Source organism: Peromyscus leucopus, chromosome 18, assembly GCF_004664715.2.
Source record: "Peromyscus leucopus breed LL Stock chromosome 18, UCI_PerLeu_2.1, whole genome shotgun sequence".
Taxonomy (NCBI): Eukaryota; Metazoa; Chordata; class Mammalia; order Rodentia; family Cricetidae; genus Peromyscus; species Peromyscus leucopus.
In genome coordinates, this window is record NC_051078.1 from 1,945,011 (window position 1) to 1,972,959 (window position 27,949).

Sequence of the window (27,949 nt, forward strand, 5' to 3'; positions counted from 1 at the left end):
TTTCTATCGCTGTGATGAAACACCATGACCAAAAAAAATGTTGGGGAAGAAAGGGTTTATTTGTGCTTCCATATCATAGTCCATCACTGAAGGAAGTCAGGACAGGAAATCTAACAAGGCAGGATCCTGGAGGCCAGAGGCCATGGGAGGGGAACTCTTCACAGGTTTGCTCAACCTGCTTTCTTATAGAACCCAGGGCCACCTGCCCAGGGATGGCACCATCCACAATGGGCTGGGCCCTTCCCCAACAATCACTAATTTCACTAATTAAGAAAATGCCTTACAGCCAGATCTTATGGAAGTTTTTTTTTTTTTTTTTTTTTTTTTTTTTTCAATTGGGGTTTCTTCCTCTCAGATGACCGTAGTCCATGTCAAGTTGTGCTGTGGAAAAATCTTTTTGTACACTGTGAAGATGTGTTGCTCTCATTGGTTTAATAAAGAGCTAAATGGCCAATAGCTAGGCAGGAGTAGGTATAGGTGGAAAAGCCAGACAGAGAGAAAGAAGAAGAAGGGTGGAGTTACCAGCCAGATGTAGAGGAAGCAGGATGGGTAGGTGAGGTAACAAGCCATGAGCCACGCGGCAGCATGTAAGTTAATAAATATGGGTTAATTTAAGTTGTAAAAGCTACTTAGTAACAAGCCTAAGCTATCGGCTAAGCATTTATAATTAATAATTCTCTATGTTGTTATTTGGGAGCTGGCTGGCAGGACAGAAATTTCCACCTACAAAGTCGACATAAAATTAGTCAGCACAACCTTGAAATTTTCCTGTTCCACTGGGTCAGTACTTCATGAATTCAGAACAGATGAAACCAGGCACCTCCACTTGACAATTCCAAATCACTATTTTCTTGTTTGTTAATTTACTTAATTAATTTAGATAGGCTAGCCTAGAATTGGCTATGCATCCCGGGCTAGTCAAACCTGTCATCCTCCTTCCTCAGCCTCTTTAGTGCTGGAATCATGGGCAAGCTCCACCACCCCTGTGCACTGTGGTTGGTTGAGACAGAATCTCATTGTGTAGCCCACAGTGTCCTAGAACTCACTATGTAGACCACACTGGCCTCCAACTCAGAGAACCACCTACCTCTATCTCTTGAGTACTGGAATTAAAGGTGAGCACCACCTTGCCTGGCCTGTTTTGTTTTATGGGGTTTCACTATATAGTCCAGGCTGGACTGGAACTTGCTGTGTTGTCCAAAACGGCCCCCAACTCCTGCCCCCTCTTGTGCTGGGGATTGAACCTGGCACCCTGGCATGCAAGTCCACTGAGCTCCATCTCTAGCCTGGACATGAATTCTCAGTCCTCTCACCCCAGCCTTCCCCATGCCTGCAGTACAGAGGTGTAACCCTTGAAAGGCTCCAATCCCGAGAACGGAGAGGAGACACATACTCAGAAACAAGCACACAGAAAAGTGGGATCAGGTGGACAGGGCCCTCTGATGGGGAAGCGCGGTGTGTTTATCATACACAATTGAACAGAGAGGCGACAGGCAGGTTATCAAATACATCTGAAGTAGGTGTCAAGATTACCAAAGAGCTGAACAAGGAAGCAGGTTCAGTTAACCTCAGCAGAAGTCTCTGTAGGGGATCAGTCTTCAGGTAGTATCAGGGAGGAGGGATAAAGCTATGGTGGACATTTTGTGCATAGACTCAACCTCTGCACATGGATGAGAGGAAGGCTTTGCCATCCTCTGAGCCTCATGGGGGTGTGTGTGCCATTTTTCCATGGGTCTCGGGTTACGGCACTTGACATGACTGCCCATGTCAAGGGTGCGTTCACTCAGGACATCCTGTTCCCCACGCAGTAAGTTTTAATGTGTGTGTGTGTGTGTGTTGTGGTGGTGTGCATGAGAACATGCCTGTGGGGTGAGAAGACCATTTCCAGGAGTCCCTCTACTGTGCGGACTCAGGATCCAGCCGAGGTCTTCCGGCTTGCCAGCACCTTTGACGGCTGGACCATCTTACTGGCACTGGTTTTTATTTTATTTTTCAAATAAATGTCTTTTTGACTCTAGCTTCCTACTATCTGGATACCTTCTGGATTAAAATTATTTCTTTAAATTTCATATATGTGTACTATATTCACAACATTTCCCCCCTTCTCCCACCAACCCATCCCATGTCACCCCCAACCCACAAATTCATGGCTTTTTTTTTTTCCTTTCTATGAGGCATGGTTTCACTATGAAGTCCAGACTGACCTTGAATTTATGGAAATTCACCAACCTCTACCCTCTACCTCGTAAGAGCTGGGATTAAGGGTGTGCACCACTATGCCCAACCTTCTCCTTTTCTTAATTATTCTCTCTCTCTCTCTCTCTCTCTCTCTCTCTCTCTCTCTCTTTCACACACACACACACACACACACACACACACACACACACACACACACACTTCCATAAATATATATGCCAGGTGTGGTGGCACACATGCCTTTAACCCCAGCACTTGGGAGGCTGAGACTGGAGAATTTGTGAGTTCGAGGCCAGCCTGGTCTACAGAGGGAGTTCTAGGACAGCCAGGGCTACACAGAGAGAGAGAGAGACCCTGTCTAGAAAAACATATATATATAACCTGCTGAGTTTATGAGTGAATTTAGTGTTGTTTATATGTGGTTTTTTTTTTTTTTTTTAAGGGGGCTCAACCCTGGAAATGACTAATTTAATTCTTCCTCTCTCAATTGCTTGTAGCTTTTCATCTAGAGGTGGGGCTCCATGAGATTTCCCTCATCCAAGTTGGTATGTCAACTGGTGTTGGGACTGTTCAGGTCTTGTTTGGCCATATTGTTGAGGTTTTACTGGTGAGCTTCCTGTCATATACAGAAGACACAATCTCACAGCTAATGTTCTCATCCTCTGGCTCTTACAGTCTTTCTGACCCTTCTTCCTCAGTGTTCCAAGCTGTAGATATAGGGGTTGTGTTGCAGATGTATCAGTTGGTACTGGATGCCCTACAGTCAGTTGTTTCTCTGCATTTTGATCACTTGCGGCTTTCTGTAATGGTCTAGTCTGCTTCAAAATGGAGCTTTTCTTGTGAGGGGTGAGAGCTACACGTACCTGTGGTGGAATATTAGTTAAAGGTGTGTTATACTCTTTTATGCTGTGGAATGTTTACTGATGCAAAGATGTGTTGCATTCTTTTATGTTGCATTTTTTTTAACTCTGTAAAACTGTTACTTTGCCTGCCTAAAACACCTGATTGGTCTAATAAAGAGCTGAACGGCTAGGCAGGAGAAGAGGCAGAGCTGGCATTCAGAGAGAATAAACAGGAAGAGAGAGAATAAAGGAGGAGAGGAGGACACCAGGGGCCAGCCACCCAGCCACCCAGCCACCCAGCCACCCAGCCACCCAGCCACCCAGCCACCCAGCCACCCAGCCACCCAGCCAGCAAAGGAGTAAGAAGTAAAGAAACACATATAAAGCAGGGAAAGGTGAAAGCCTAGAGGCAAAAGGTAGACAGGATCATTTAAAAGCTGGCTAGAAACAAGCCAAGCTAAGGCCAGGCATTCAAAAGTAAGAACAAGTCTCCATTTATTTATTTGGGAGCTGGGCGGTGGGCCCCCAAAGAGTAAAGAGTAAAAAACGACTGCACTTATCTGTGGGTATTAGGGCAAGCATTTAGGAAATTATGCTGGTTCATGAAGTGGCAGCGGTGGGTCCTCTAAGACCCACGACCTCACCAGCCACAATAGCCGGCCAGGATCACCAGGCGTGAACTCCCCTATGGAGTGGGCCTTGAGTCCAGTCAACAGTCACTACTGCATGTTTAGGGTTATCTTGCCATGCTGGTCATTGTTGTGGTTCATAGACTCTATAGTTGGGCAGGATATTGATTGGTTTTCCCCTCTGACAGCTTGCATAAGACTTTCTGGTACTTGTCCCCGGAAGAGACTTTCAGGTCGGATCCGGGTTGATTCCTCTAAGTCCTATAGAACCCCTTTCTTTTTAACCTTCTAGTCTTCCCAGTGGATAATTTACATCTGAGCGCGTTGGTCATCGCCATGTAACAGCTAGTTCCTGCTAGTCTCACGCTCTTCTCACTGTCAGCAGCAGCAGGTTAGTACCACTCTCCAATGACCTCAGCTACAAGCCAAAATAGTTTTTATGTAACCAACTGATTTTTTAAAATATTTTAATTTTCTATTTATGTGTATATACGTATATATGTTAGTGCCCATGGAGGCCAGAAGAGGGCATCAGGTTCCCGGGGCTGGAATCACAGGCAGTTCTGAGCTGCCCAACATGGGTCCTGAGAACTGAATTCAGATCAAAAACAGTAAGTGCTCATAACCATTGTAACCATTCTCTTGCCCGAATTTTACACACACACACACACACACACACACACACACACACACACACACTCACACACACACACACACACTCGGTGGGGAGGCATGACTGTAGGAAGAATCCAACACTCAATAGATTAATATCCCCTTCCAAATTAATGACTTGCTCAAATTTTAAAAGGCTTGGTTAAGCTTTTGTGGTTTTTCCTAAAGCAAATCAGCAGAGGACTTGGGCTAACCCGACCTTAACCTACAACTGCTAGGAAGGATGTCATGCACAAGCATTTCAGCTCCTCACAGCCAGTTTATGAGCCACTTTAAAATGACTCATTCAAAATCACTTGAAAAAGAATTGGTCACCTTTATCGTGTATCTTTTGTTCTGTAATGCCTCTGTAATTTACCTAAGTCTCATTCATTGTCTTCTATTTCTTTGTGTGTCTTCTCTGAGTAGAGCCTTTTGAGATAGGTTTCAGGTAGCTTTGGAACTCAGTAAGTAGCAGATGAGGTTTCCTGTCCCTCTTGCATTTGCCTCCCACAAACTGGGATTTTAGGTTTGTCGTATTACCACAGGTTATTTCAGACAGGGCTGGCTTGGTACTTACTATAGTCTGTACTCAACAGCACACTTCCTACTTCCAATTATGGAGTGTTGGGATTATAGGCATGCATTGTTATTATTATTATCTATTATTATTTGCATTATTTCCTAGAATTTATCACCTCTGAGCCAATAACTTCTAAATCCACCTTTTATTTTTGAAAAACTTTTATTTTGTGTGTGTCAGTGCGCATGTATACTACATGTAAGCAGGGGCCCAAAGAAGCCCTAAGATGGTAGTGGATCTCGTGAGCTGTAGTTACAGGTGGTTGTGAGCTGCTTGACATGGCTGCTGAACTCAGGTCCTCTGGAGGAGTAGCAAGCACTCTTAGCTGTTCAGTCATCCCTCCAAGTCAATCCAGCCACAGCCCCCGCCCCACACACGACAGTCACTTTGTGTGCTCGTAAGCAGGCATACAGAGGTCACAGGACTCCGTGGGAGTCCCTTCTCTCCTTCAAGTCAGTCCCAAGATGACTCAGGCCATCAGGCTCAGCAAAAGCACCTCCACCTGCTCAATGACCTTGCCAGCCCTCTGCAGACCAGGCAGGCCTTGAACTCACAGTCCTGCCTCAGCCTCCAAAGTGCTAAGATTACAGGACTCAAACCCAGGCTTTGTGAACGCCAGGTAAGCACTCTACTAACTTACACCTCTAAACCCATGACTTTTTTAGATTTTATTTTCATTTCATGTGCATTGGTGTTTTTGCCTGCACATCTGTCTGTATGAGCGAGTCGGATACCCTGAAACTGGAGTTACAGTTGTGAGTTGACATGTGGGTGCTGGGAGTTGAACCTGGGTCATCTGCAAGAACAGCCAGAGCTCTTAACTGCTGAGCCATTTCCCCAGCCTCCTCCCCCCCTTTTTTTGAGACAAGTTTCTTGGTGTAGTCCTGGCTGTTCTAGAACTAGCTCTGTAGATCAGGTTGGCCTCGAACTCACAGAGATCGACCTGCCTCTGGGTGCTGGGATTAAAGGTGTGTGATGACATCATTTTCTTGCTTTCTTTCCATTGCTACCAATGTTGGAAGTCACTTAAAACTCGCCAGTAAAATCCTATTCCCTACCATGAATTGCAAGAATTGTCCTCTGTTTATTAGTTCCTTCAATAAACTCTGTCCTCAGGAGTGCATGTCTCTTCCTCCTTTAACACAGCCTCCAAGTTGTGCACTCAATCGAAAACAGGGATGAAGGAGGGGGCAGGGAGTCCAGGCTAGACCACTGTTAGACACGGTGAATTTAAAACCAAAAGATATGTTCAAGCCTAGCGGAAGTGAGCTGTTTGGGACCCTTAAAGCATTTTTTTTTCAAAATGTGAGGCCACATGTGAAAGTTGTGAGATTTATATAAACCAGGGTGACCATTCTCTTGACAGATCCTAAGAGCTAGCAGTGAGAGACCTGCTCCTCTACGGCAGACCTACTCGGCAGCTGCCAACCCTCCTCTCTCAGAGGAGAGGGGGAAGGCTCAAACAGGAAGATAAAATGAAAAGGGGTTCTCTGCATGGCAGCCCTGGCTGTCCTGGAACTTGCTCTGTAGACCAGGCTGGCCTCGAACTCACAGCTTGCCTGCCTCTGCCTCCCGAGTGCTGGGATTAAAGGTGTGTGCTGCCACCTGGATAATTTTTTTTTTTTTTTTGTAGTCAACTGTATAATGAAGAGGTTGGGATAATGGTGGGACAGTTGAGTATATTCTGATGTCACTAAAATGAAGATTTCTCCTGATGTCTTCTATGCTCAGAACTTGTTAACCTTAATCAAAACTCGCATAGTAGAGTTAGAACTTTTTAAAGGACACTATCGGGTCAGGACACCCCAGAGGCTAAGGATCTTAAGTTCAAGGCCTACCCGGGCAACTTTAAAGAGGGCCAAGGACGAGCTCAGTGGTAGACCTGTTTCCCCGGCATGTCCAAGGCTAGACTCCATTTCCACTACTGCAAAAACCAAAGACTCTGAGGCAGCAGCCGTGTTTGGTGGCATGGACATTCCCGCACACAAGAGGCTGAGGCAAGGGGACCACAAGTAAGAGGCCAGCTTAGGCTTCAAAGCAAGACCCTGCCTAAAAGAACAGAAATTCAGAATGTGGTGTAGGGAGGCACACATCTGTCATTCCAGAACTGGGAAGCCAGGAGAATGAGGGATTCAGTCACAGCCTGGGCCATATGAGACACGGTCCAAACACAAAAACCGTGGGGCCTGGAAGATGGCTTGGGGTGAAGGTGATTGCCACTAAGCCTGATGACATCAGTTCAATCTCACATGGAAGGAGAAAACAACTCTCCAACAAGCTGTCCTCTGATCACGGTGTGTGCATTAACACACACATATAAACGGGAGAAGAGCCGACCAAAGCTCAAATAACTTATTGTTCTAACAAAGGCTACCCTAGGAATCCAAATGAGGAAGGCAAAAGCAATAATAATGGAGTATCTTGGGTTGGATCCAAGTTTAGATAAAAATTAGCCAGGAGACACCTGCACCTGTGCACAGATCCCTCACAAACACCTGCACCTGTGCACAGACCCCTCACCCACACCTGCACCTGTGCACAGACCCCTCACCCACACCTGCACCTGTGCAAAGACCCCTCACACACCTGCACCTGTGCACACACACACACACACACACACACCTGCACCTATGCACAGACCCCTCACACACACCTGCACCTGTGCACAGATCCTCACACACACCTGCACCTATGCACAGACCAAACACCTGCACCTGTGCACAGACCCCTCTGAACACACCTGCACCTGTGCACACACACACACACACACACACACCTGCACCTATGCACAGACCCCTCACACACACCTGCACCTGTGCACAGACCCCTCACACACACACACCTGCACCTGTGCACAGACCCTCACACACACCTGCACCTGTGCACAGACCCCCTCACACACCTGCACCTGTGCACAGACCCCTCACACACACACACCTGCACCTGTGCACACACACACACACACCTGCACCTATGCACAAACCCCTCACACACACCTGCACCTGTGCACAGACCCCTCACACACACACCTGCACCTGTGCAGACCCCTCACACACCTGCACCTGTGCACAAACCCTCACACACACCTGCACCTGTGCACACACACACACACCTGCACCTGTGCACAGACCCCTCTGAACACACCTGCACCTGTGCGCACACACACACACACAGACACACACACACACACACACCTGCACCTGTGCACAGACCCCTCACACACACACACCTGCACCTGTGCACAGACCCTCACACACACCTGCACCTGTGCACAGACCCCTCACACACACACACCTGCACCTGTGCACAGACCCTCACACACACCTGCACCTGTGCACAGACCCCTCACACACACCTGCACCTGTGCACAGATCCTCACACACACACACCTGCACCTGTGCACAGACCCCTCACACACACACACCTGCACCTGTGCACAGACCCCTCACACACACACACCTGCACCTGTGCACAGACCCTCACACACACCTGCACCTGTGCACAGACCCCTCACACACACCTGCACCTGTGCACACACACACACACACACACACCCCTGCACCTATGCACAGACCCCTCACACACACCTGCACCTGTGCACAGACCCACACACACACCTGCACCTGTGCACAGACCCCTCACACACACCTGCACCTGTGCACAGACCCTCACACACACCTGCACCTGTGCACAGACCCTCACACACACACACCTGCACCTGTGCACAGACCCCTCACACACACACACCTGTACCTGTGCACAGACCCCTCACACACACCTGCACCTGTGCACAGACCCACACACACACCTGCACCTGTGCACAGACCCCTCACACACACCTGCACCTGTGCACAGACCCTCACACACACCTGCACCTGTGCACAGACCCTCACACACACACACCTGCACCTGTGCACAGACCCCTCACACACACACACCTGTACCTGTGCACAGACCCCTCACACACACACCTGCACCTGTGCACAGGCCCCTCACACACACCTGCACCCACACACACACACACACACACCTATGCACAGACCCCTCACACACACCTGCACCTGTGCCCAGACCCCCACAACAGATACTTTTTTTTTTTTCTCCCCGGAGACAGGGTTTCTCTGTGTAGCTTTGCTCCTTTCCTGGATCTCACTCTGTAGACCAGGCTGGCCTTGAACTCAAAGATCCACTGGCCTCTGCCTCCCGAGTGCTGGGATTAAAGGCGTGTGCTGCCGCCACCACCACGTGGTGATACACACATTTTTAAAAAAATATTTTCTTGGGAAAATGAAAGAAATGTGCATTGGATATGGGTTTATGTGGCAATACAAAAATGTTCTGAATGTTTAATGTGTGTATGAAGTGTATGTCAGAGGACTGTTTTAGGGACTGTTTTTCTCCTTCCATCTTTATGCTCTGGGGGTCAAACCCAGGCCTGCATCAGTGGCAAACACCTTTGTCTGCAGAACCACCTCATTGACACAACTGAATTAAAAATTTCAAACCACCGGTCTTATTCCCTTCTTTTCTAGGTCTCCCACCTTACAACTTTAGAATAGGTTGGCTTTTTCAGTAAAACATTAAGTCTTTTTGACTCAGCTTTGCTGACACAAGGCAACAACAGAGGGCTACAATGTACCATCGTGGCAGAACCGCTTGCCCCATGTGCAAGCCACAGGAGGGCAGGACTGTGTTCCACTGTGGTTTTTTTTTGGGGGGGATTGTTTTTGGTTTTTTGAGACAGGGTTTCTCTGTGTTGTCCTGGCTGTCTTGAGCTTACTCTGTAGCCCAGGCTGGCCTCAAACTCAAGAGATCCATCTGCCTCTGCCTCCCAAGTGCCGGGATTAAAGGTGTGCACCACCACTGCCTGGCCCACTGTGTTGTTTTAAGGCAACAGCGGGCAGCAGGTTGCAAGCTGTAGTTTTCAGACCTCTCTGATCTACAAAGAACACTTCTCAAAAAAAACCTTCCTGATTCCCGGAGCCCGTGGTTTACCATCCTTTGCCCATGTTAGATCCCAGCACCGTCTCTTACTGTAATTATGTACTCACCCCTGCCAGGTAGGGTACCATTTTGCATGAACCTCTCTCATCCTGGTGAGTACTTTGTAGGGTAGACTAGTGAGTATTTGTCCTGTCCCTCAACTGTCCTCAAAACCTATGAAGCTGGGGACACACACAATTTCAGCTGGTGGAAAACTTGCCTATCATGTAGGAAGGGTTCCAAGCCCCAGCACTGAAAACACCAGGGGTGGTGGCCCACACCTGTTATCTCAGCTCTCAGGAGAGCCAAATGTTCAAGGTCATCTTCATATTAACGGAGAAGGGATTTATCTATTGTGTGTGCATGCATGTGTACCCACAGAGACCAAGAGGGTTATAAGATCCCACGAAGTTGCTGTTAGAAGTGTTTGTAAACTGCGTGATCTGGGTGCTGGGAATTCAACTCCCGTCTCCAACAGAGCAGCGTGAGCTCTAATTGCTGAGCTCTGTCTCCAGCTCTTACACAGCGGTGAGGTGAGGACAGGTTATAAGAGACCTGTGTTGGCGGCTATTCTTGGTCATCGACTTGACTATATCTATAATTAACTAAAACCCAAGTGGCTGCGTACATATGTGAGGGATTTTTTTAATTAAATCATTTGAAGTAGTAAGACTCACTTTTAATCTGTATCCTTTGAAGTGGGAAGATCCACCTTTGATCCAGACTTTTTTTTTTTTTTTTTTTTTTTTTTTTTGGAAACAGGGTTTCTCTGAAGCTTTGGAGCCTGTCCTGGAACTCACTCTGAAGACCAGGCTGGCTCAAACTCACAGAGATCCACCTATCTCTGCCTCCCGAATACTGGGATCAAAGGCATGTGCCACCACTGCCTGGCATGATCCAGATCTCTTACAGTGGGGTGATTCATCTTTAATCTGGGCCACAGCCTCTGGTGGCAGCCTATACAAAAGACATGGAAACAGAAAACTCTCTCTCCTCTCTCTCTCTCCCTCTCTCTCGTTGCCTGCTTGTCCTCACTCTCGCTGGCAAGTCCATTCCTTCACTGGCATTAGAGCTTACATCTTCAGGATTCTAGCACATACAGAGACCAGCGGAGACATCCAGCCTCATGAACTAAATCAATTTTAGATTTCTCTGATCTCCATTGATAGACAGCCACTGCTGGACTAGCTGAACCACAGCCTCTTAAGCCACCCCTCTCCCCAGGCAGATGCGGTGGTTTGAAAGAAAATGGCCCTCAAAGGGAGTGGCATTATTAGGATTGGTCATGATGTCACTGTGGAGCTGAGTTTTGAGATCTCATATATGCTCAAGCCACATCCAGTGAGACAGACTACTTCCTGTGAGTCAAGCCATACAGGACTCTCAGCTCCTTCTCCAGCACCATGTCTGTCTGTACACCATGACATCGCACCATGTTGACAATGGTCTAAACCTCTGAAAATGTCAGCCGCCCTAATTAAATGCTTTTCCTTTATAAGAGTTGCAGTGGTCATGGTGTCTCTTCACAGCAATAGAAACCCTAAGACAGCAGGGTTTGTCTGTGCAGCCCTGGCTGTCCAGGAACACGGAGCTCCACCTGCCTCCAGAGTGCTGGGATTAAAAGCATGTGCCACCAACCCTCAGCTGTCAGCCACTTTAATAAATCCCCTATGCACGCACGCACGCACGCAGTCAGTACTGTTCCTCTAGAGAACACTGACCAATACACACTTGGTACCGGAAGTGGTTCTAGAGCAACAGAAGTGAAGGGGGTATGTTTCTAAGTATCTGGAACAGGCTTTCCAGCTTGCCAACCCTACAGTTGGTGAAGCCTCCCCCGGGAGCTCGAGTACTGAAGGCCCATGGTGTGAAGTACTTCACAAACCTGAGGAGACAAGTGCACTTGATTATCCTGAGTCACTGATTGGGCGAGGCAACAGATTTGGCGACTCTATATAAAAACTTGGCTACTTCTGGAAAAATAAAGAAAATGATGATTCTGGCTGGTTGCTGCTACATCTCTGGATTAATTGACAAAGGGAAAGAATGAGCTCTGTGATAAAAATTAACTAACTTCAAACATCTGAGAATATGGTGAAGGACAACAATTCGGTGACAAAACTGACCGCTCCAGGGTTCTATACACAGTCTACAGGGTTCTAAGTGTGCCCTGGAAGAGAATCCTCTCCTCAGGAGCCACAGTGCTTGAAGTGCAGACAACCAAAGGAAGCACTCATTATAAGACTGACGGAGCCGGGCGGTGGTGGTGCATGCCTTTAATCCCAGCACTCGGGAGGCAGAGGCAGGCGGATCTCTGTGAGTTCGAGGCCAGCCTGGGCTACCAAGTGAGTTCCAGGAAAGGTGCCAAAGCTACACAGAGAAACCCTGTCTCAAAAATCCAAAAAAAAAAAAAAAAAAAAAAAAAAAGTCTGTCGGAATTACCAAGAAAACCCAAGTCCCAGCCTCAGAGGATGTCAGCAGGCACAGTAAGGCATCGACTGGCAAAGACTGCGGTCCCATGGCTTGGGATGAAGATGTGTGAGAGGACCATGGAGGCTGAGAACTTTGCCCTTGGCTTCTCAAGGGTTTATCTCACCCGAGGAAGAAGATGAACTTCTACACCCACAACCTGAAATACTGCCTCTCCAAATGGGTGAAGGATGTGAAGATACTCCTGTCTTGAAAAAAATAAATAAAAACAAACAAATACAACCAAAACAAAAAAAGGTAAATTCAGCAGAGGAACTCGATAATCAAGTAGAGGATGATTGTTCTGTGGACAGGCAGCCTCTTTCCCAGCCATCCCTGTCACTGCCCAATGGGCATATGAACAAAGTGGCCATGGTGGCAGATGGAGGTTGTATGTGGGCTGAACCATAGACTGCCACTCACCAAAGCTGACCTAGCTACAACTTCAACCTGGTGGCAGGTTGACTACCGTTCACCATTTCCTCCATGGAAAGGACACTTTGTCCTTACTGGAGTAGATACTTATTCTGGTTACGGATCTGCCTTTCCTGAACATAATTCTTTTGCCAAAACCACTATCTGGGGAGTTACAGAATACCTTACCCACCAACATGTTATTCCACACAGTACTGCTTCTGCCCAAGGAACTTACTCCACAACTACAGAAGTGTGACAGCGGACCCACGGTCATGGAGCCCACTGGTCTCACCACGTCCCTCACCACTCTGAAGCAGCTGGTCTGACAGAAAGATGGAATGGCGTTTTGAAGTTACAGTGCCAAGGAGTTGGCACAGCACAGCATGTAGGGCTGAGGCAGGGTTCTCCAGAAGGCAGCATATGTATCTTTAAGTCAGCGTCCAATAGATGGTATGGTTTTTCCTATAGTTAAGACCCACGGGTCCAGGAATCAAGAGGTGGAAAAAGAAACAGTTCCACTATCACTCCTAGTGACCCACTAAGAAAAATGTTGCTTCCTGTTTCTGCAACCTTACGTTCCGGTTCCAGACTGGGGAGCGCTCCTGCCAGAACCAACATTCCACTGAACCAGAAGCTCAGAGTCCCCGTCCCCCCCCCCCCCCCCCCCGGCCACTCTGGGCTTTGGATGTCCTCACCATCAGGCTAAGAAGGGAACAGCAGTGTGAGGTGATAGATCCATGTCACCACGAGGAAACTGGCTGGCTTCTCCACAATGGAGGTAAGAAGGATTATGTCTGAAGTGCAGATCTGTTAGGGTATCTCTTGGTGCAACCATGTCCTGTGATTAAAGTCAGAGGGAAACTAGTCTAATCCAGGCAGGATGACAAAGGGCACAGACCCCTAGGAATGAAGGGATGGGTCACTCCTGAAGGAAAAGAGCCAAGACTTACTGAAGTGCTTGTTAAAGGTAGAGGAGATACAGAATGGGTAGTAGAGGAAGGTAGTTATAAATACCAGCTAAGGCCACATGACCAGTTACAGAAATTAGGATTATAGTTGACATGTTTCTGTCCAATTTTGTTACAAATGTGTGTACTGGCTAGTTTTATGTCAACTTGACAAAAGCCAGCATTACAGGAGCTGAGGGAGCCTCAACCGAGAAAATGCCTCCATAAATATGGGACTAGAGGCAAGCCTGTAGGGCATTTTCTTTGTGTGTGATGTGTGTGGGGGGAAGACAGCCCATTGTGGGTGGTGCCATCCCTGGGTTTATTAAGAAAGCAGGCTGAACAAGCCATGGGAAGCAAGCCAGTAACAGCACCCTCCATGGCCTCTGCATCAGCTCCTGCCTCCAGGTTCCCATCCTGACTTCCTTCAAAGATGAACAGTGATGTGGGAGTATAAGACAAATCAACTCTCCCCACTCCCAAGTTGCTTTATTATGGTGTTTCATCACAACAATAATAACCCTGACTAAAACAATGTGTTTGTATAGATATTTGTGTTTTCTTTCTTCTGGCTTTTCAAAACAGGGTTTCTCTGTGTACCCTTGGCTGTTCTAGAACTCACTCTGTTGACCAGGCTGGCCTCGAACTCAACATCAACAGATCTGCTTGTCTCTGCCTCCCAGGTACTGGGATTAAAGGTGATTTCTACCACACTGTCTTGATTTATCATGTAATGTAGCATCAATTAAGATGATATCACTGGTTCTCATATTTACATTACCAAGAGAAGTATTCTAGAATTTATAATGTGTTCGCAGTTGTATGAGGGGTAGTAATATTGTGTCAGGCATAATCATGACATGGTTATTGTTTCCATTTGGAAAGTAAGCATGACATTGGAGACTACATCTGGAATTAACTAAAACCCAAGTGGCTCAGTACATCTGTGAAGGATTTCGTTTTTTTATTAAATCATTTGAAGTGCGAAGACCCACTTTTAATCTGGATCTTTTGAGGTGGGAAGATAAACCTTTAATCTGGGTCATATCTTTTAGTGGCAGTCTATGTAAAGGACATGGAACAAGCAAGCTCTTGTTCTTGGCCTGCTTGCTCTCCCTGGCAAGGTCATTCTTTCGCTGGCACTAGGGCCTACTTCTTCAGGATTCCAGCACATACTGAAGAGCAGATGAGAGATTCAGCCTCAATGAACAACTTCTGGATTCCTGGACCTTACGTTGGTGGGCAGCCATTGTTGGACTAGCTGGACCACAGCCTGTGAGCCACTCTGATAAATCTTCTTTCTATCTATCATCTACCTATCTACTTATTTATTGATCTATCAATTCATTATATAAGTTGTGTTCCTCTAGAGAACCATGACTAATAAAAAGACCCTTGTCTTAAAAAATAAAAGTCTATGGAGCGTGTGTGGTGGCCAAGACAGGCAGAGATCTCAGAGTTCAAGGCTACAGCAAGTTCCCGGCAAACCAGTCAAGGTTACACAGTGAGAACCTGTCTTTAAAAAAACTGTCTAGCCTAAAGATCAGGCACCATTCAAGATATTTAAAATTAACTGCTGGGGATGGAGAGATGGCTCAGCGGCTAAGAGTACTGGCTCCTCTTTCAGAGGATCCAGGTTCAATCCCAGCACCCACATGGTAGCTCACAACCTTTTCTATTTCCAGTCCTAGGAGACCAAATACCCTTCTGCTCTTCTTAGACACCAGGCATGCATGTGGTACAGACACACATGCAAGTAAACACGCATACACGAGATTAAAAATCAAACAAACAAAAAGGAGGGGAAGAGCCTCTGTGCAGATCAGTAAAAGAATGTCCTTCCCCAACGAAGTGTCAGGAGGGCTCCATTAGATTCACATTAGCCTCATGACAGAGGGTCATCAAATTTAAAATAGCGTTGAGGGACAGAGAGAAGGCTCAGTGGTTAAGAGCACTGGCTGCTCTTTCATAGGACCTGGGTTCAAACCCAAGCACCCACATGGCAGCTCACAACCGTCTGTGACTCCAGATACAAGGGATCCGAAGCCCTCTTTCTGGACTCTATGGGCAATAACCATGCATGTGGTACACACACACACACACACACACACACACACATACATAAATACATACAGGCGAAACACTCGTACATATCATCTTAAAAAATACACATACACACTCTTGGTGGTTTCTCACAGTAGGGAGAAGGTAGTAACAAAAATGTTTAGCAAAAGTGTGTGAGCACATGTTTAACATGTGTGTGCCCACCCTAGTTTACAGGGGGTCAGAAGAGGATGCTGGGTGTCCTGTTTATTACTCTTGACTCATCCCCCAACTTTTTTTTTTTTTTTCAAGACAGGGTTTCTCTGTGTAGCCCTGTCCTGGATCTCTGTAGACCAGGCTGGTCTCGAACTCACAGAGATCCGCCTGCCTCTGCCTCCCGAGTGCTGGGGTTAAAGGTGTGTGCCACCACGGTCTGGTTGTTAGACATTCTTGACCATGCTCAGTTTTTATGCAGCTGCTGGGATTTGAACGCAGACCTTTATGCTTGTGCAGCAAGAATTCTTACCTCCAGAGCCGTCTCCCCGGCCCAGGAACGTCCTCGTCAGGTTTGAAGCAGCAGGATGGCTGTTTCAGGTTCCTTCCCTACATTTGTGCCAGGAGACCCCAGGGGGCAGAAACTTACCCACTTCTAGATCGAGGGTGCTCGCTGGAAAAAGCAGTGCCAGCAAGTCTTCTGGAGTGTTCCCCAAATGCAGAAGCATGGAGGAAAACAGAATTCAGGCTAAAGGCACACTCCAAAGAGAACGCCGAGAGATCACCGGAGGCAGGAGGGCACAGGACACAAAGCATGTGATGTATGTATGCTCCAGACAGAAGTCAGGCTCAGGCACATCACCAAGCAAAGAAGACAGGCAATTACCATGAAAGGTCCAAGCGAAGAAGGATTCTACATCGGGGCGTGATTGAGGATTTAGAGTTGAGTGACAGATTTATTAGTGCATGAACACCAGGACAGCACAGACAGTACAACCAGAGAACGGCAGAGACACCGGAGCAGACGCCGGACGCTCTGCCTCCTCACTCACCGGAGAGGAAGGAAGGGACAGTGTGGGCAGAGGAGTGAGGAAATGCAGTAACTGACAAAATATAGCAGCCTTTTCAAATTCCTGAGCACAGTGCCCTGGAGCTGGAACATCCAACTTTCCCTCATGGTCCTCAACTACCTAGACCAACAGCCGGCCCGGAATGAAACTCCCCAAGAGAAGCTGGTATACAGTGAGGGAAGCCCTGACGCACCAACCCACCCAGCCTGTGCTTCCCAAGCCATCAATCACAGCCACCACTCCTCGCTGACTCCACCAGTCACCACAGGGGTCCAGCAGTGACCCAGAGAGCCCTGATGGACCCCAAGTCCTCAGATGGACTTGGGTTAGGCAGTGTATTCAGCCTGTTTTTGGAGACGTATCTAATTTGTATCCCATTTGAAGGTTAGAGCCCAGATAAACAGAAGTTTCCTCAGGAAACATGAGAAGAGTTGCCTTCAAAATGCATATGCCAATTCTAGGGTTTCAGGAGGAGACCGAGAGGGCGGCAGCAAACTTCTTCACGGGGCAGGGCACTGGTGCTGGCCCGCCACAGCCGAAGTTCCTGTCTCAGATGGGGTGATGGAGGGGAAGGTCGGAGCAGGTATCAGAGCAAAGACTGCTGAAAAGCAAACAGAAAACAGATCCTACCCAGCCCCACCCTACCCAGAATCCCCACAATAGGAACAGCAGAAGAAAGGTTTTAAGTTTTGATTTTTTTTCTTTTTTCCTTTCTTTAAAAAAAAAAAAAAGTAAATAAATTAAATCGCCAACAGTGTGGCCAGGCTGGAGAGTAGGAAAACCATAACCAGGCCATCCTATGAAAACAAAATTGGGTAACAGCAGGGGTCTGTGACTCGCGCAATATGAACCAACAATGCTGAAGGAAATCAAACTAACTACAATCACAGGGCTGGAGAGGGGCCTATGCAGGTCCCCCGGACACGCCACACGAGGCCGTGCCTGTCCTAGTCAGCAGAGCCAGACAGCAGCTTCCTGCTGAGTGTACGAAGCCCGGCTTAGTCTCACCGCACCCAGCCCTGCCCTAATTATGAAAAAGTGTAGGAAAGTCCAAACGGGCACCTCAGTGTCCACCCCGCACACCCAGCAAGGCCTGCACCTCCCGGGCGGGCTGCAGCGGGGTGTGCTTGGCACAGAGGTCCAATCTTCCCCAAGAGCTGTCAGTGATGACCAGGCCTGACCTCGCTGGTCACTAAGAGGTTGTGGGCACCACCCTTAGCGCTTCTGCTGGCTGTCTGCGTGGAGTCAGCAAGCCTGCCTGCTCCGATTCCCTGGTTTTGGAAGAGAGGGACAATTAGAGATTCCTCACTCCACCCTGATCCTCTGGGGAAAACAAATTTCTTTGTGCTTTCTGAAAATATTGGGAACCGGGGATCTCAGGCAGGGGAATACAGAGGTGGGGTTTCTCCACCCCCTTCACAGACATGGTAGGGAAGGAATATGGCCAAAGGCAGGAACTGGGTTCACCTGCTGGAAGGCTGAGCAAAGTGCCCCAGGTCCTTTGTGCCACCAGAGCAGGGAGTGTGTGTGGCTCAACTACCCGTGGCACAGGGACAGTGGGACACTCAGGGCTCGGCGGCTGGAGCAATGGGGTTTTCCAAGTCTACCTCCTCCTAACAGCCATTGTGCGCTCTCAGATCTCCTCCACACCGTGTGCAAAGATCATGACGAGCCCTGGCTCCTGCACCATGTCATCGCCCATGTGCTGGTTCTCGCAGGCCATCACCACAACAGCCTGCTTGCCAGGGATGCGCTTGGCCACGTAGTTCTCATAGTAGCGCCGGTTCATCTGTCTGGTCTCTAGTGTGGCCAGACCCTGGGGCCAGCTGCGTTCGTGGGCATTTTCAATCAGCTCGTTGACAATAGAGGCCGGGCAGCCGCTCTCCACCAGGGAGCGCTTGATGACAGCCTGGAGCACAGCATCAGGGGTGGAGATCATCCCTCCCCAGCGGGTCACTCTTGCTGGCTGTAAGGAGTTCACCCACCTGTGTAGAGGGGTTGGGATGGTCATTCCAGCTCATGCCTTTCTCTGCTTTGGCTTTTTCTCCCAACAGAAATGACCCCCACCCCCCAGGTGGGACAATTGACTTTCTTTCCAGCATTGGTCCAGAAAACCCAATTCTTTCCCTACTTGGTCCCGTCCAGGTCACATCACTCGCCATATTCAATCCCATAGGTCTGGACTGTTGTTCTTTGAAATCTCAGTGCCCAGCAGACTGCAGTAACTGCTCACCCGGGGTGTGCTGAATGAAGAAGTGTGTCCTCCACACTCACAGCTCAGCCTGTCAACTATACAGGCCTCCCATACATCACATCCTTGTTCGGTTGCTTGTTTCTGCTGTATTTCAGATACTTTCCCTGGACACACTCTGCCTCTCCTCTGGTGGTTTGTTTTTTGTTTTCTCAAGACAAGGTTTCTCTGTGTAGCCCTGGCTGTCCTGGAACCCACTCTGTAGACCAGGCTGGCCTTGAACTCACAGAGATTTGCCTGCCTCTGTCTTCTGAATGCTGGGACTAACGGCGTGCGCCACCACAGCCTGGCTTTTCTGGGTTTTAAGTTACCCCTTTTGGTCCCAAGTACCCCTCAGCTAACTGACAAACTGCATTCTCGGGCAGGATTCCTCCTCCATCCACCCTAATGAACAAGAGATCCATACTGGAACTGAGGGGTTGCTATTCTTTCTGCCCTGTCCTCACCCACAGTGGCCTGCCCGATTTCTCTTAGTGCCCCTTCTCGGCCACTCCCCTGCTCCTCCTCCTCGGGGCCTCGGGGCCTCGGGGTCAGGACGTGGAGAGACACTCACTCGAGGATCTCGTTGTACTCGATCGTCTCCTCCAGGTTCTGAAGGTTGGGGTTGACGCTGCGGATTGCACGCATATACGCCTTCAGCAGCTGGATGTCTCGCTTCTGTTGGGTGGAAGGAGAACCAGAGGGGACAGGTAAGCCAAACAGCAGATCTGAGAAGGAGGGTGCCTGGGAGATCTGAGGAACAGGTACTACAAGTTTCTCTGGGAAGACAGGGGAATGAATGCCTTCTCACTCCAGCTGTCTCCCCAGGACTCGGGAAGGAAGTGAGGACAGCCCCAACCGACTCTCCACTGAGCTGCAGGCCGAGCATCTGCTCATCCGGGCTGCAGACGAGGCATCACGGTAGTGTGCTTGTGACGGGCAGGAGGAGGTTTGCAGAGGGGTGGGCACGACCCCTCGTTTTCCACGACCCCTCGTTTTCCGGCCCACCTGTTCGGCCAGCTGGTGCTTGTGTTCGGCGGACGTCTTCTCCAGTTCTGCGATTCGAGTCTGCTGCTGCTGCACCACGGAGCGCAGGTGCTTAATGCAGTTGTGATTTGGCAGCTCATCTTTGGGCATCTCCAGGCTGCAGTCCAGAGTGGGACAAGAGCGAACAGGCTATTCAACAGGACATGTGGGCTAACGGCTTATGCCGTGACAGAACGCTTTCTGCTACTCCCACTTCTATCTGTCCTTCCAGGCCTTCCTCTCTTCGCTCTCTTCTCCCAAACATGCCACTGGCCTACACTCAACTTTCACCCTTCAAGACTTAGTGCTGTGGAGGACCCCACCAACACCTTAGGACAAGGGCTCATGTGGCCCAGACTGGCCTCCAACTTGTACCAAGGATGACTTTGAACTTCTGATCTCCTGCCTCCACCTCCCAAGTGCTGGGATCACAGGTGACCACCATGCTGGCTCATGTGGTGTAGGGGACAGAACCAGCTTTGTGTATACAGGAAAGCAAGCATTCTTCCAACTGGGAGAAACACCCCCCACCCCCACCCCCCACTGCTGTCCTCCTGAGCCTTTCAAAGCCAGCCAATTCTTAGGATGCCGTTCTAAATTAAGAGGGGAATTGCTGTGTCCTGTCGGGCTGCTCTGTTGGATTCTACCTGCACACAGACTCCTCCTTCTGAGGAGTCCGGGATCACTGTCCCAGGTACCAGTGTTTAATCAAATACTTCCCACCTCCCACAGACAGAAAATAGGGCACCAGGGAACACGAGAGGCCGGAAACTGGAGCAGGCAGCCTGACAAAGAGCGAGCACACTGGACTGGAGAAAGAAGTCCAGTGCCTCCATCTTCAGTGTTATCAGAGGCCACTGGGTTGCCGCCCTCTTTATTTTAACAACATCAGAGCAAAATGCCCGTAGGTGGGAAGGGAGCCGAGAAGGTCACAGTGTCCGCTGTCTGCGGGGTATGGGTGGGGTGGGGAGGGCATCTCACCCACAGCCCTGTTCGCAGGTCACGGGCCGCTTCGGATTGTGCTCGCAGTCGCTGAGGTGGGACATGAGGTTGTCAAGCCGGACGACGGCACTGCAGCCAAACACGGCGTTGTCACATGCGATCTGCAGCTTGGACAGCATGTTCCGCATGATCCGAGGCACCGGGCGCAGGTGGGCGACCGTGACAACGCTGCGGTCTACCGGACACGTCTGCTGCTGAGAGAACCATTGGGTGATGCAGGCGTTGCAGAAAGCATGCTCACAGTGAGGAGCCTGGAAGGGCAGGAGGGGCAGAAGGGACACAAGGGGTTAACAGGAGCGAGAGCCTGGATCTGATAACGACGAATAAGCCAATCAAGCCTCCGAGCAGATTCTAGGACCAGAGGTCAGGGGTCAGGGGTCATGGGGTCATGGTAAATTATAGATCTATTTTGGGCAGGGCATTTTTGGGTCAGGCATAAGACTTACTTCCTGTGCTCAAGGGTACAAGTGAGTCGTGAGACAAGACAGACAAGCAAAGGTTACGCAACAGTAAGAGACACAGACGACACTCCAGGACACTGGAGAAGTTAGTCACTAACTGCTGACAGGGCCGCACACACAGTCACTCCTAAGTAAGTCCAGAGGGAGGGAGAGGCGAGGGAGGGAGAGGCGAGCTCTTTCCAGGCAAGGCTGGCCACAGCAGATCCTTGCCGAGAGGAGTTTTATACACAGGTCTTGAAGAATGACTGGGATGCAGTTTAGAGGGCAAAGCTTCACTAACCATAGCAGAAACAACAGAGTACAAGAGCTGGGCGGCGGCGTACGCCTTTAATCCCAGCACTCAGGAGGCAGAGGCAGGTGGATCTCTGAGGCTAGCCTGGGCTACAGAGAGAGTTCTAGAAACCTATCTTGGAAAACCAAGGGATAAAAAAAAAGTGTAAGAGCTGTTCACGGCAATGCATGTCCACAGTGCACGGGCTGAGGCAGAAGTCTCGGGAGCGCCCGCCCTAGACGGGAAAACAAGTGGAGCTGGCAGCGACTCAGCAGTTAAAGCATTTGCCACCAAGCCCGACAAACTGAGGTTGATCCCTAGGACACACACACCAAGAGGATCTCTGCAAACTGTCTGCTAAGTTCCAGGGACTGCGTGTGTATTCATGAGTACACGTACACACACACACACACACACACACACACAGAACAAATAAGTAAATATACAAAAAAAAAACAAAACCCAGGTGTGGTGGTGCACATCTGTAATCCCAGCTTTTGGGAGCAGGGCAGGCAGATCTCTTAAAGTTCCATGCCAGCCTGGTCTACATAGTAAGACTTTGTCTCAACAAACAACTGCCCCCCCCAACTCCTAAACAACTCCACAGGGGCTGGAGAGACGTTAACGGCACTGGCTGCTTTTCCCAATGGCAGCTCACAACAGCCTCTAACTCAGTTTTAGGGATCTGGCAGTTTCTTTTGACATCCTCGGAACCTAAATACATGTGGAATTCTCTCTCTCTCTCTCTCTTTCTCTTACACATAACACATAAATAAAAATAAAAAATATTTTTAAAAATGAAAGAAAAACAAAATACCCAACAATAAAGCTAGTAGCCGGAGTCAGGAAAACTTCGAGAGAACTCATGTTCTCCTCTGGGGCTTGTCCTAACCTTTCCCTGAGGTGCTGCCCGACTCACAGTAACTGCTACACCTGGGCTCCTAAACAGAACTAGCACTTTCTATGGAATGACACTGTCCTCAGTTTTAAGATCATGGGGGGCGGCTCCCAGCACTCAGAAGGTGAAACTGAGGCAGGAAGGTCTCCAGGTCCAGACTAGCTGGATTACATACCCATATTCTGTTTCAAAGACCAAAGCAGACCCTCCCCCAAATAAAACATATATAAAGATGTGCTTTATTTCTTTGAGAAGGTTCCCTGGTCCCTGTGAAGACACTTTCTGGCACCTGGCAATGGGCAACAGTATCTAAGCCAGGTTAACTTTTGACGTACTGTGTGTATTTGGGGTGTGTAAGTGCACATGAACCATGGAGCTTCTCCCCTTCCCCATGGGCTCCAGAGAGTAAACTCAGGTCACCAGGCTTGTGCAGAATGTGCTTAACCACTGAGCCATCTCACGGGCTCAGGTTCCACTTTTTATAGACCCCAAAACAGGCCTGGGAGGATGCCGCAGCAGGTGAAGGTGTCTGCTACCAAGCATAATGGAAGCCGAGAACCAGCGCCCACAGATTGACCTTTGACCTCCACATGTGTCATGGCACACTTGTGCCCATCCACATATATACACAAAACAATAAATAAATAGTAAGTGCAACATGTTCATTAAAAGGAAATCAAATAAACTAATAAAAAAGCTATCTGTGAACAAATACAATAAAAAATTAAACCCTCAGCATATATGATATTTCTCAAAACTTTTGCCCATGTTTTTTGAAACAAAGTCACACGCAGACTATCCTGTCCTTGAAACAGCTATGTAGGGAAGGCTGGCCTTGCCCCTCTAAGAGCCACCACACTTGGGTCATCTTTTTTTGGTTTTTGTTTTTGTTTTTTTGAGACAGGGTTTCTCTGTGTATCCCTGGCTGTCCTGGATCTCGCTCTGTAGACCAGGCTGGCCTTGAACTCACAGAGATCCGCCTGGCTCTGTGCTGGGATTACAGGTGTGCTCCACTGCCGCCCGGCACACGAGGGTCATCTTAAAATCTAAACACACTGTCTAAGAAGAAAACCACACCCGAGGTCTGTCTGCTTTTCTCCATCTCTAGCTGCTAACCCATTTCAAGCTCCCGGCACATCCTCTCTGACCTAAATTATTAAGCATGCCTTCCAACTGGTTTCTCTTGTCTCTTATTATCCAGTCTACATTTATCAGTTAGAACGATCATTTCAAAGTGCAAACCGGGGCTGGGGATATAGCTCAGAGGTAGAAAACCTGCCTAACAAGAACATGACCAAAAAATGAAAAAGAAAAGAGTGAGCTGAGTTCCTTCCTTCCTTCTCTAATCACTTGCTTTCATCTGTGAGACACTAACCAGAGAGGGAGGGGCTGGAGCGAGGGCTCAGAGGACACAGGAGCTTGCCACCACGCTGATGACCCGAGTTCAATACCCAGGACTCATGTTCTAGGAAAAGAGAACTGGCTTCTACAAGTTGTTGTCCTCTTGACTTGTGTATTTGAGTACATAAACGCATGCACGCACGTACGCACGCACACACGCACGCACGCGCACACACACATTCTAAATGTAATTTTAAAATTAGATTTTTAAAGATTTAATTTGCATTTTAAAAATGTAATTAAATTACATTAGAAAATACTTCGAACTCACAGAGATCCACCTGTTTCTGCCTCTCAAGTCTTGGGATTAAAGGCGTGCATCACCAGGCCCAGCTACTATTTTGATTTCTTTTAAAAATTATTATTTGTGTGTACAGAGCTGAGGGACAGGAGAGAGAGGGCAGGGCAGGGGACTTTCCCACCATGGGATCCAGGCCCTGAACCCAGGTCCCGCTGGCCTGCCAAGCCTGTGCCCACCTGGCCATCCCACCAGCACACAAGGGCGGCGTCCACACTGGCCTCCCACATCAGGTCCTCCTGCTTCCCCTGCCAGCCTATCTAACTTCAGGAGCCACACCAGCCTGATCATTTTTTTACATTCACTTATTTTTATTTTATGTGCATAAGTGTTTGCCAGCATGTTATGTCTCTGTCTATTCCCATGCTTTATCTTCTTAGAGGCCAGAAGAGAGCCATGGATTCCCTAGAACTGGAGTTACAGAGCTGTCTGTAGGTGCTGAGACTCAAACCCTGATCCTCTCAGTCAATGACCTTAACCACTGAGCCATCTCTCCTGCCCCTGACCTTTTTTTTTTTTTTTTAAAGTAGGAAAGAGTTTTTTCACACAATACAACTGGACACCAATACAATGTGCAGAAAGTGAGACCTCGGAACACTCGTCCTAATGGGATGTCCTTATTAAACCCCTCGACACGGGGCTCAGGAATCCTGAAGAGGAAGTGGAAAGATTTTAGGAGCCAGAGGATGGAAGACAGCAGGGAATCACGGCCTTCTAGACACAACAGGACTGCGGCACAGGAGAACTGAGACTGGCAGCAGGCACAGGGCCTGGGTCCCAGCCAGGTGGGGTCCCAGCAGAGGACTGTCTCCAATGGATAACCACTACAAAGGAAAAATTAGTTTCCCCCTTGTCCTTTAACAGTTTTTACCTTTATTATTTTTAATTGTGTGTAGGTGTGAATGCCTGTTTGGGGGTACGTGTGCATGAGTGTAGGTGCCTGAGGAGCAGAGGTTTCGGAACCTCATAAGGCTGGAGTTAAAGGCAACTGGGAACCACCAGACATGGTTGCTGTCAATCAATCCTGGGTTCCCTGGGACATCAGCGATTGCTCTTAACCACTGAGCATCTCTCCAGCTGCAGCTTGATCTCGTAATCATTTCAATGTATTACCCATTCATAATAAGTAAACAGTTCAGTGAGGGACAAGGACACGCAGGCCCTTGGAAACACACCAACTATCACGGAGGCCACCTGCCTGCTCCCTGAGGAGGTAAGCACTGGAGATGGGTGGGTGGCTGCTGGCTTCGGGCTCACTAACAACCATTCATCTCTCAACAAGTGACTCGCTCGCCTTAAATACAGGGCCAGAAACAGACAATGCCCTGCCAAGGCCGTAGGGCAGGGCCCACCCTCTGACCTCCTGACACCACCAGACAGTCGATCCACACACATCTAATGTGTCTTTACAGCAACAGGCTACAAAGACATAGAAAAGGGTTCTGGTTCCAGCACTGACAGCCACTGGAGCAGAGTCTGAACTTTATTCTGCTCAAATCTCTGCTCCTTCTGGTGGCTGAAAACTGGAGAGAACGGATCAACTCAAAGTCTCGAGGGAAGCCCCGGGAACTGTCTAAAAGTAGCAAATGGGATGACTTGAACTGGTGCGTCCTGGTTTGGAAAACTGTATTATCTCAGTTGGCCAAGTGGCAAAGGACGAATTGGTACTTGCAGAACGAGGGCACTCAGGCTCATGGAGGATGATGTCCCGTGAATGTCACTGACAGTGATTAGCCTTACAGTTTGCCTGGCAATCCCCAGCTTCTCAAACTTGTCCCAGGAGAACACAAATGACTCAGAGCCTGGTCCGGCTGGTAATGACCTATTGACCTGGCAGCTTTCACAACAAAATGCAAAGTGTATGGCCACACCAAACCTTCCCAGTAGATCCCAGGAAGAAAGTAGAGCGCCCACTGTCATGTTAGACTAGAGCCCCAGGGAGGCAGCTGATGTCACAAAGCATCACAGACCAAGCGCAGCAAGACCTGATCCAGAAAGTTGAGAAGGTCAGTCACAGACAGAACACAGACCTTAAGTTCTTAGAAGAAAAGCAACTACCGGGCCGCTGTGGGAAGGAACAAGAGCCGATTACTGTAGACCACACTTATCTCCGTGACCTCGGGGCATCGGAACCCAACTCCAGAGCGTCGTGATTTTTCTTGTAACCACAAAGTCTCCTCTGTACCAAAGCTCTACCGGGGGCAGGAGTGGGAGACGACCACAGGGACTCTCCTAGGAGTCCCCTCCGAGGAGTGTTTTTGGTGGTTCTACTGCCATCGGCTGTCCCCACACGCCGGCACTCAGAGCCACTCACCTGCACCGGCTCCTCCAAGACTCCACTGCAGATGGGGCAGATAAGGTCCTCGTCAACATCCCCCTGGAAACGTGTTACATCATACCCCATGTCTCATCACTGAAACCCAGGTCCTGAAAGCAGGAACAGGAAAAAGAGGTCACTTCAGAAAAAGCCACATCTGTGTGGTCAAAGCATCACTTACTGCCCAAATCCATTCACTTATCCAACAGACATTCTCTGGGAATCTAGAATCTGCCAGGTATGTGAGGAATAAATCCAGGTGGGAACAGACATTACGTAAGCATGCACATAAATCACAATGCAATCTAAGTGTCAGTGGAGGCTTATCAGGACAGGGCTCCTAACCCAGGCTGGAAGAAGGGAGGGTCCTCAGGGCAGTAAGAGCTAGCTGGGTGTAAGACTGGGACAGCAGAGCATTAGGCCCAGATGGGCTCAGAGAAAGGCTGGCCTGAGGGCTACAAAGAACTGTCAAGACACAAATCTGAACAGGCAAGCAAGGGCCAGGCCACCAGGAATCCTATGTGGAATGTGGACTTTGTCACAAAGGCCATGAAAGGTCCCGATGACACTTCTCTTTTGTGGTGAGTGCTTGCCTCTTGTACACATGTCCCTGGATTCAATCATCAGCACCAAAAGCAACCTTTAACCCCAGCACTCAGGAATCAGAGGCAGACTCTGTGAGTTCGAGGCCAGCCTGGTCTACAGAGTGAGTTGTAGGACAGCCAGGGCTACATAGTAAGCCCTTGTCTCAAAAAACCAAAACCAACCAACCAACCAACAAAAAAACCCACGGTGTCAATAGGGGAGAGACTGGAGACAAGAAAAAAACTATAGGTGGGCTTTTGATGGGGAGATGGATTCAGAAGAACAAGGACAGAGAACAGCAATGTCATGCCTTTAGCTTCTACAGGTCAGTGAACACTGTCTACGGCTTCTCTGTATCCACCAACCGGTGGGGTAATAGGTCAAGAGTACTTGATCCTGGAGCAGCTGATGCATCAACCTGTGATACTCCTGGAGAGACGCGTCAGTTCTCAGGAACTTAGGGTCAGACCGTCCAGTTACAGTTTTCTTATTTATCACTAGCGTGCAGGATGGGGCACACATGCCACAGTACATACATGGCGGGCTGTGGTGGTTTGCATAAGCACTGTGCCCTACAGGTTCAGGTATGGGAACACCTAGCTGCCAGTTGGTGGTGTTCTTTGAGGACAGTTGCAC

General features: G+C 48.8%; 1 protein-coding gene across 7 annotated transcripts in view; it reads right to left on the reverse strand.

Annotated features, from left to right (window-relative positions):
* Positions 1 to 16,683: 16,683 nt before the first annotated feature.
* Positions 16,684 to 27,949, reverse strand: part of Rnf41 (ring finger protein 41) — a 29,130-nt gene continuing 17,864 nt past the window's right edge. For 3 of the 7 annotated variants that reach the window (XM_028855520.2, XM_028855518.1, XM_028855521.2), the window contains 5 exons: positions 26,726 to 26,838; positions 21,062 to 21,333; positions 20,063 to 20,198; positions 19,629 to 19,732; positions 16,684 to 18,809 (listed from right to left, as the gene is read on the reverse strand). In XM_028855520.2, the coding sequence (XP_028711353.1) occupies positions 18,458 to 18,809; positions 19,629 to 19,732; positions 20,063 to 20,198; positions 21,062 to 21,333; positions 26,726 to 26,815 (954 nt within the window). In that variant the 5' untranslated portion in view covers positions 26,816 to 26,838 and the 3' untranslated portion in view covers positions 16,684 to 18,457. The remainder of the gene's footprint in view (positions 18,810 to 19,628; positions 19,733 to 20,062; positions 20,199 to 21,061; positions 21,334 to 26,725; positions 26,839 to 27,949) is intronic. The other 4 variants (XM_028855522.1, XM_028855523.2, XM_028855524.2 and 1 more) reach the window with 4 other exon arrangements.